General features: G+C 40.5%; 1 protein-coding gene across 1 annotated transcript in view; it reads right to left on the minus strand.

Annotated features, from left to right (window-relative positions):
• The window catches only part of Smp_021830 (phosphatidylserine decarboxylase proenzyme 1), a gene marked incomplete at both ends in the record, with an annotated part of 18,646 nt that extends 8,496 nt beyond the window's left edge, over window positions 1-10,150 (minus strand). Inside the window, 3 exons of the mRNA XM_018795343.1 lie at window positions 3,419-3,655; window positions 5,735-5,848; window positions 10,040-10,150. Coding sequence (XP_018649665.1) covers window positions 3,419-3,655; window positions 5,735-5,848; window positions 10,040-10,150 — 462 coding nt within the window. The remainder of the gene's footprint in view (window positions 1-3,418; window positions 3,656-5,734; window positions 5,849-10,039) is intronic.
• Between the last annotated feature and the right edge of the window lie 282 nt (window positions 10,151-10,432).

The raw sequence follows: 10,432 nt of genomic DNA on the forward strand, positions 1-10,432 counted from the left end.
TTTATTGATAAGTGTGGATGCTATAGAAGAAGCCAAACTGACATATTCACATTTCATAAGACTCCTAAGTTTGGGAGGATTTAACTTAACTAAATGGACTAGTAATAATATTGAAGTGTTGGAGTTAATTCCAGAGGAAGACCGTATTGAAGGAAACATTACCGTCTGTGAGTCCAATAAGTTCATGAATTTCATGGAAACCTAACCAGAAGAAACATTTTGTCGTACGTAGCATCTATCTTTGATCTATTTGGGTTTATAGCCCTAATAATACTACCAGCCAAAGTGATCTTACAAGATACCTGTCGGCAGAAATTAGACTGGGACGCAGAGTTACCCATGGATTGTCAAGCGAAGTGGAATATTTGGTGTAGACACATAAAAGAGTCGGACTACTTAAGAATACCAAGATGTCTGAAACCAAGGTTTGAACCATCATCTGCTCAAATTCATTGTTTTGCCGATGTTTCTGAGCTTGCGTATGGTGTTGTTATGTATATTCTTTATGAAAGTGTTTCTGGTCAGATTCATTGCTCACTTCTGCTAGCTAAGTCTGGAGTTGCTCCTCTAAGACTTGTCACTATGCCCAGAATGGAATTACCAGCCTGTGTTGTGTGTGCTAAGACCGGAAAGCATGCAAAGGAACAGTTAAATATTCCTATTTCATCGGTCATCTATTGGGCGGATTCGTCAATTGTGCTTCATTGCATAAAAAATACGACTAAAAGATTTGAAAGGTTTGTGAGTAACAGGTTAGCAACTATACATGAGTTGTTCACGCCGAACCAATGGAGATACATGAAAGGTAGATTGAATCCCGCGGATAACGCGTCACGTGAACTATCACTAAGTGATAAAGCTAAGATAAGGGAGTGGTTACAAGGGCCGGGATTCCTGTGGGAGGAAAAAGATAAATGGCCTAACCTAAAAAAGGGTGAGAACACTGTGGCCCATGTAGTAGCAAGAGATTTCGGATCCTCAAAATGCAACGAGTTTCTAGATCGATTTCGTACGTGTAAGTCATGGTCCAGATTATTAAGGGTGTTTCCATACTGCAGACGGTTTACCGATAAGTTAAACAAGAGGAATGATAAATGTCTGATCTCGGGCGCACTAAGTGTTGGGGATATCGGTAAATCGAAGAGTGACATAATTAAGCTAGTCCAAAGTGCCGCATTCCCAGTCGAAAAAAGAATTCTAGACAGTTCACCGATAACGCTCAGAGACAACGCTTCTAGACAGCAGGAAGGTCAGGAAAGAATGGACAAGATGGTCAAGAGAAAAAAATCAATCCGTCAAAGTTCGATAAGAAATCTCAACCCCTTCATATTAGAAGGCAAGATCCGCGTGGGAGGACGTCTGCAATTATCATGTTTACCCTTCGAAACCAAACATTCTATTATTCTTCCTAATAATCACTTTGTCACAGATATGATTAAAATGCATAATCATTTGATTAACACGCACGTCGGAGTTACTCAAACTTTAAGTGGTATTCGTGAAGAGTATTGGATCGTTAGAGGATACTCTGCCGTCCGGAAAGTTCTAAAACGATGCTACTTATGTAGAAGACTTTACTCTATGCCATGCTCCCAAATAATGGCGCCGTTGCCGGAGTACCGACTAGAAACTCATTCGCCGCCATTTAGCCAAGTAGGTGTGGATTATTTCTTACCATTGTATACCAAACGTGTGAAAGTCGTTGAGAAACGTTACGGCTGTTTATGCACCTGCTTATCTATTAGAGCTGTTCACATTGAAATGGCTTACTCTTCAGACATGGATTCATTTTTATGCGCATTATCAGGGTTTATTTCCAGAAGAGGATGACCGAAGAGTATTTTTAGCGATAACAGTTCAAATTTCCGAGATGCAGATGCTAGCTTGAGACGGACTATATGCTCTTGGGATCAAAACAAAATAGAGAACCACCTCAATGAACGAGAATGTGAATGGCGTTTCAACCCACCTAGGACAAGTCATGGAGGTGGTGCGTGGGAACACATCATAAGATCTATTAGAATTCTAAGAGCACTTTTATTTCAAAATGTGCTGACCGACGAAGCTTTGCAAATGATCCCAACTGAGGCAGAAAGGAGATTAAATAACAGACAACTAGTTAAAATGACGGATGATCCTGGCACCCTAGAGGCACTTACACCGAATAAATTGTTGTTGATTTATAAAGGATTATCATTCGACGATGTTTCTGTGGATAAGACTCTATTATCCAATAAAAGATGGAAAGAAGCTCAGAGGTTAAAAACCACATTTTGGTATAGGTGGATGATAAGAGAATATCTACCGACTCTCCAAACAAGAAATAAATGGTTGAACGTACGCAAGAATTTACAACCGGGAGACCTAGTTCTCGTTGGTAGCGTTGAAACGAGTAGAAGTCTATGGCCTAAAGCCATTGTTGAACAGGTAAGCTATGGCCCTGGTGGACGAGTTCGTACAGCAATCGAAGAAATCATCCAGGATGTACGAAGCCTATGCCTACTGGAAGAAGCCGGTTATCTGACGGCGACGACCCAGGAGGATAGACGTGGTGAGCGTTTCCGGGGGAGTGTAAAGGGAAATCGATAAACGAACCCACCAATTATAAAGTGAAACGCTCACCACCACACTAACCTTCTTAACCTTGTATGACTATGTCTTGTTTATCCACCAACCACAATTTTATGTTCATTGTAAAATAATATTTGCCTTGTTGACTTATTTTTCCTATCCTCTAGTTACTGTTCGGTATGTTATTTATGTCTCTCCTTTCCCCTATGTAATAGACTGTACTGATTATTTGTATACTAACGTGAATTTACCTTTTAGAAACAGATAAAGTTTATTAAGCCAAATAGCTCACTTGTTCTGACTTTGGCGAAACCAAGACTCTGTGCTCGACAGTCTAGAGAATACCTTAGAGTTGCACCTGCAGGAAATTGCTTCCTACAGGTGGTTTTATTGACTATGACGCTGCGACAACCAACCGTTAAACGAACGTTTAGATTTTAAAATGTAATTACTCAACACGGAACTAGTCGAAGACACATGTAACAAATAGAACTTTTTTAAGTGTCCATTATAATGCCATGATACACTCCAGGAAATTGAACACACTTTAGAGATACATGGTGAGATACAAGTAAGGGATATTATCAGTAAGTGAATTGTTCCCTTATTCAACAACACCGTCCAAATATTCCTGTGAGCCTGGAGGCCCAGAAATACGAATGAGCTATAAACGCTACCCTTTAATTTTTGCCAATGAAGATTTCCATAGTCTTAACTTTCTTGCTTTACAAACCCTTTACATCAGGAGTTTAAAGCGACTGTACAGAACAAAAGAGCACGACAGATATATATATATATATATATATATATATATAATATGAACCGGTGAATGAAATAGATTACTTACTAATGACGCCGAATAATGAATAGGTCGTTTATCTGTAGCAATCTTTCGAATAAAAAAGTCTGATAGACACGTATAACTTCTTAAGTCAGGATTTTCAACTTCGCTTAAATCACAACGGAACAATTGCGAGTAGGAATGGTAGATTATAGGTCTTAAGAATACTGGGATATGACATTCAGCCAACCGACCCCAAAATTTGGACAGACTGTTCAGTGGAATGTGCCGACAAAGTGCAGCCTACAAATAGGAAGTAGACAGAAATAATGAAAGGCTGATATGTTAGATATTGTAATTAAAAAACGAATTACTTGTTACAACTGAAAATCCAGAGAATTTAGATGTGACTTAAATGGATCCTAATGGCACCTGTAATTCAGGTACATGATTCTGGTCAAGTTGTATTATATTAACCTTATTTGAAAAACCTTCATGCCCCATTAATGATTTAGGTCACGGGTGAACAAAACATTACACTCCAAAGTGTAAACTTATTTGTTATTTAGTGGTTCACTAGGAAATTAACCAGAAAGCAAACGAAATAGGCAAAATCACAAACAAGTTAGTGTCAGGCGTAAACTAGCAAGTTTGTCATTATTATCAATCGAAACAACGCTACAGTTTATAGATTTCCATTTCGGACATCGTCAAACATAATTTTCACCTGAACATCGTACAAACAGAAATCTGAAGACCACAGGCTAAATAAAAATTACTAGGATAGAAAGGCAGTCGTTTTATAAAATGTTGATCAAACGAAATGTATTACTCTTGTTACGTGATCTGGTCGCGGCCCTCAAAGCATTTCATAATTATATATACCTAACAAGTTCTCAATTTTACAGTTTCACAAAACAGAGGATCTGAAACAGCATTCCAAATAAGTCCAAACATTCAAAACCAACCACTTGCCAGCTGATTGCCGACTTTCCCATCAATTCAGTTTCAGTTTGGAAAGGACAGGAGGTTTGATGGCCTGTGTTGGTCCTGGCAATGATGGTCTCTCAGCTGATCCAACTTTCTTTTGAAGGAGTCGACGGATGGAGCCTCAACCACCTGCTGAGGTAATGAATTCCACTCGTTGATGATTCTATGGGAAAGTCAGTAGTCAGCTGACAAGTAATCCGTTCTGGGTTTGTGAACTTTTTTGGAGTGTTTTCGTAGATTTTCTGTTTTGGAAGACAAGAAAAATGAGGGCATATCAGGTGTAAATTTGTCATTAAGCAATTTGGAAACTGTAATCAAGTCGCCTCTGATTCTTCTATATGACAGCGGGAATAGGTTTAGCTTGGTCAGTCTAGTACCATACGGGAGCTTCGCTATTCCGGGAATCAGCCTAGTTGCTGTTCTCTGAACCCTTTCCAAGAGTTCACTGTCTTTTCTCAAGCAGGGGCTAGCCGCTTGTATGCAGTACTCAAGTTTAGGACGTACGAACACTGTATACAAAGTCAGAAACGTTTTAGCGTTGAAATGCCTAAAAGCCTTGCGTATGGACCATAAAGTTCTAAAACCTTTGGCGGTTATTGCACGGCAGTGTGCAGTAGTCTTTAAGTCTTGACTAACGATGACGCCTAAGTCATTGTGTGCCCGAACAATAGGTAACTTAGTGTTATTCATCGTGTATGTATCTGTACCCTGGTGGCCAATATGCATCACAATACACTTGGAAGTATTTATCGGCAATTGCCAGGTTTGGGACCATTCAGATAATCTCTCCAGGTCATTTTGGAGTTCTAAGCTATCGCCCTTGCTTTGTATCGCTCTCCACATGTTGACATCGTCAGCACAGAGTAAGACCGATGACGATAGTAGACGAGGGAGGTCATTTACGTACAGGAGGAATAACACTGGCCCCAAAACTGTACCCTGGGGGACTCCACTAAGCACAGTTTCCCAGCTAGACAACTTGGAGTTCACCAACAATAATTCATCAACACGTAAAACTCCTTACCTTAACACGCGGTTAATGCTACCACCTATCGGCACACTTATATTCAAATTGAACCGACCTATGGAACTTACATTGCCAGGACTAAAACAGGCCACTTGGCTCCATGTACTTTCCAAACCAAAACTGAGATTCAGTGACCAAGTTATGGTTCGTGACAACACTTGACCCTTGAACCGATGTGAATGTGAAAAATTCTGAGAGGAGTGGGGATAAAATCAGGAGATTTTTAGTTTACTGCGTTTAGAACAACCTCACACTTTAAGGTAGAAAAAGCAGTTTGAACTAAGATCTATACGTGTATAAACGAAAAACAGAAATTCTAAATAGTAGTTATATGATTAATATAACTTTCATGAAAATGCACTTACAGTTATATGACGAGGATAGTATTCTGGTGTATCTTCCCTATCTGTAATCAGCGAAAACCCAACATATCCACACACTATACCGCATGTTCCTAGGACTAGCTTGGATCTTATTACCTTCAATCTATTTGAAAAAACTAAAATTACTTATACGCGGTAGGACACAGATTACCTGACTGCTTGGTCCCACTACCATAATTTCGCAATAGTAGAGGAAAACTGTATCTATACATGGGACGAAGACCTTCAAACGAGCCTAAAGTGACCTTGAGAGCGTCCGCCTATAAACTAAGAGCAAATGAAGATTACAAACCTGTATGAGGAATAAGAATCATTATTTACAGTTGACAGTTAGGTTAAGAGCAAGATTCAGAGTCTTCATCACGAAATGGCATCACCTATAATGCCAAAACGGTACTTTGCCAAATGGATGAGCGAATTTCGCGACAAAACGCAGTACCTGTTATCTTTTGCCTGATTGTCGTAAGTCTTCAGTAATAAGGATAGTATGTTGATGAACCTGTGTTAATCCTGACAGATTTCCTTCCAGTGAAGGTCCAGCTTCTTCTTGAAAATGTTCACTGATGGTGCCGATACCACTTGTTCTGGTAAAGCGTTCCAGTCATTGACCACTCGATGAGAAAAACGGGACCCCATCTTTAGTTTATTAGATCGCGGTTTCCGAACCTTCTTGCTATGACCCCGGAGATTATTAGTGCTGGAGGGAGAAAAAAGATAAGACATATTAACACCCAAATCATAATTAAAGATACGAAATGCCAGTATAAGGTCACCTCGCGTCCTACGATAAGATAAGGGGAAAAGGTTTAGACGTTTTAAACGCTCATCGTAAGGGAGTTTAGAAAGACCCTTCATTAATTTTGTCCCCACACGCTGGACACGCTCAAGCGATTTAGTATCCTTTATCAGACATGGGCTAGCTGCTTGTATATAGTATTCTAAGTGTGGCCTTATATAGGTGGGATATAAAATTCGAAACATATCCTCGTCGAAGCATTTAAATGCTTTGCGAATTGACCATAGCGCACGATAACCTTTGGAAGCAACCGCATTGCAGTGCATAGTGGTTTTCAAGTCGTGACTTACAGTTACTCCCTAAGTCTTTGTGCTCTTGAACGCGTGGAAGTGATGTACCATTAATGGTATAGTGGTAACTAATATCGTGTCCGATGTGCAGAAACACGCTCTTCCTGGAATTAACTTCCAGGCCCCAATCATGAGCCCATCTAACTCATTCGTCTAAATCAGCTTGCAGATAATGACGATCAGTCTCATTTCTTATTGTTCTCCAAATTTTAACATTATCCGCAAACAATAACGTCGAAGACCTAAATAATAAAGGTAGTTCATTAATATACAGAAGGAAAAGTAGAGGGCCTAAGATGGTGCCTTGGGGTACACCACTTTTGACCGGTTTCCATTCGGATAGCGTTCCATTGACCCTTACTCTCTGTCTGCGGTCACATAAGAAGCTTCCTATCCATTTCTGTATAGCACCTGTTATTCCAAAGCTCGAGAGCTTTTGCATAAGACCTAAGTGTGAAACCTTGTCAAACGCTTTGCTAAAATCTATGAATATCACGTCAACAGACTGGCCGTTGCCTAGGGCAGCTGTCCAATCCTCTCTCGCAATGAATAAGTTAGTCAAGCATGAATGCTTGTTACGAAACCCATGTTGCTCGGGAGTTAACAGATTATACGAATCTATGTGACTCAGTAGCTTAGCCCGGATTAATTTTTCAAGTAACTTAACTACTATGCTGGTCAGGCTAACAGGCCGGTAGTTAGATACGATCCGTCTCTGACCATCCTAAAATATAGGACTAACTATGGCGTCTTTCCAGTCTCTAGGTAGTTGAGCTCGTGAAAGGGACATGTTGAAGAGTGTCGTGAGCGGTCTTGAGATAATGTCCGCAAGCGATGACAGCAAACGTGGGTGTAACCCATCGGGGCCCGGTATCTTACAAGGTTTTAGGTTAGTTATCAATGGAAGAACAATATCCTCGGTCACGTGTAAAGGTCCTATGGCTGGTATCTCATTGTCAATGTGACAAGTAGTTGTAACACTACACGTAGAGTAGACTTCACTGAAATAGTTGGCAAATGTCTCCTCTTTCGCTAGATCAGATTCAGCCAATAAAGCTGAATTTTCGTTTAACAGTAACGGGGGGATACCATCACTACGTTTCGTCCGCCTTTTAACGTACGAAAACAGTCGCTTCGGACAGGTACGGCTATCGTATGCCAACTGTCGTTCGTAAGCCGTGCGGGATTTAGCTGTGGTCTTTTTACATATATTCCGGGTGTTTTTATATTCGCACTTAAATGATGCCTGACCTGTTGACAAGAATAAGTCCCAGAAGTGTTTCCTACTCTTCAACAGCTTCCGGGTTTTCTTATTTATCCATGGAGGGCAATGTGATAGCTTACGTGCTGACCATGGGATAAATGGTTGGGTTACGGATTCGAACGTAGACTTAAACCTATTCCATGCATCATCGATCGAACCGTCAGCATTGACCGACCAGTCAACCGAGATAGCACAGTCCCTGATTGCCGGAATATTAGCTCTCCAGATATTAGGACGGAGTGGAGCAGATGCAAATTCTATACCATGTATCCGGAACTTAAAGGAAAGTACGACATGGTCACTATTCACCAGTGGGGGAAGGTGTTGAATGTCGACGATATCTTCACAGTGGTGTGTGAGGACAAGGTCTATCAATGACGGATTATGTTCTAGGTCAATATGTGTCGGCTTAACGATACATTGTACGAGTGCACATTGAATAATTGATGACAGAAGGACGCTATCGAAATCCCCACCTGGAGCTGTGAGCTCTATCCAGTTTATATGGGGTGCATTGAAGTCTCCAACGATGAGACAACATTCTGCTTTACTCCAAGAGCAGACGTGTCTTAGGATAAAGTCGTCAGCGAGACAACATGGACCACGATATATTCCTCCTATAGTCACTAACCCGTTTGTAGACCTAATTGTACAACATACTACCTCACACGTACCACTTACACGCACCTCCGATATGATCGAGTTTATGCGGAAGTGGTCCCTAACATATAACATTATGCCTCCTCCCTTGCGACTTCTAACTCTATCACTTCTGATACAGATGTATCCTGCAATGATGGGAGAACAGTCTATATCTAAAGTGATACAAGTTTCGGTGATAACAACTATATCCGGATTTAATTCGTCTACCATCAAACTTAGCTCAGACATCATATTCCGAAAACTACGGGCATTCGTGTAACACACATTTAAGGTGTTTTTGGAAACATACGTTCTACCCACACAGGTCTTGGAAGCATTGGCTTCCAAGACCTGACTACCCGAAAACCTTTAATTGTAAGGTTCGTTTCACCTTTTAGCTCTCGAGTTTTTAACTCTGTTAGGGCATTCTTCCACTTGATCCGATCCTCAAGTAGCCAGTCTGATCGAATACGAATATTTGAGTCCCGAATTTTGCGTGCATTATTCAGTACTACGTCTCTTTCCTCAAAATTACCGAGTACTAATTTAAGGATCCTTCTCTGTTGGGTTTCGCCTCCAACATATTTACCGAGTCTGATCACTTTGGAGATATGTACCCCTGAGACCTGATCGGGCAGTACATTTCTGATGAGAGATCCCACGAACTGCAGGTCGTGGGCATGTCTCTTAGCAGGATCGGTGTCTTTCTATTCTTCCAAGTTCCAAATGACAACACTAGGGACCAGTTTAACTTCCTTAAAAGTCGTGTCCACGGCTTTCGACCGTGATGTCAGATTCTGCCGGTTAGCTACTGGCTTCTTACTGTTAGCTTTCTTTATAACAGTGTCGCGTGAGTCGAGCGAGTGACTCACAACAACATTTGGTAAAGCCAAATTGTCTCGTTCATAAATTATAGTCCCGCTAACTAAAAAAAGGTTAGGCATGTCGATCAGAAATTCTGCATCCAGAAGGTGAAAGTTTGAACCGAAATATCATCACGTTTAACAAACGAACCATAATAGAATACACCTGTGATGACCCCAGGTACTATCTAATACTCCAGTGGTACGGTTACCAAAAGTCAGGTTTTTTGGATCTCAGTGTTATTTTAACTTCCCTACATATTCATTTTAGAGGGACTTTTATTCAGCTTTGCATAGGTGTCGTTCTGCAGGCTTCAACTTAACTTATTTCATAGGTTAGGGTTCCGATACACTTCGGACAATGGAACTGTAAATCCTTTTATACCACTGCATACTTCAATGTTACGCAATCAAGCAAACTATTCGTCTCACCAAGTTGATTTGAAGAGCTATAGGCTTTAGAACTGATGGTGAACGTGAATGATATAGATGTGTATTTATATTCTCTTTTGTCGATATCTGACGCAGGAAGTTCTTTTTCATGTCTATTGTGACAACTGTTAGAATGGACATTCTGAACTTTGAGGAAAACAGTATTGTCAATTAGGACTGCGTGAAGAAATATCAATTGCAGTGAAGATACGAATAGTATTCTGATTTTACAAACTGCTACCAGTAGCACCTTCTATATTCGAAGCTTTTCCCCGACCAATGGAAATCAGAAATCAGACAAGAAGAGGTATGAAAGATATATTTGATACGTTATCAATATATCACGAAGCGTTTATTCTAAGCTGGCTAGTGAACGTAGGAGCAGTGTCCCAC

Source organism: Schistosoma mansoni, chromosome 2 (assembly GCF_000237925.1).
Source record: "Schistosoma mansoni strain Puerto Rico chromosome 2, complete genome".
NCBI lineage: Eukaryota > Metazoa > Platyhelminthes > Trematoda > Strigeidida > Schistosomatidae > Schistosoma > Schistosoma mansoni.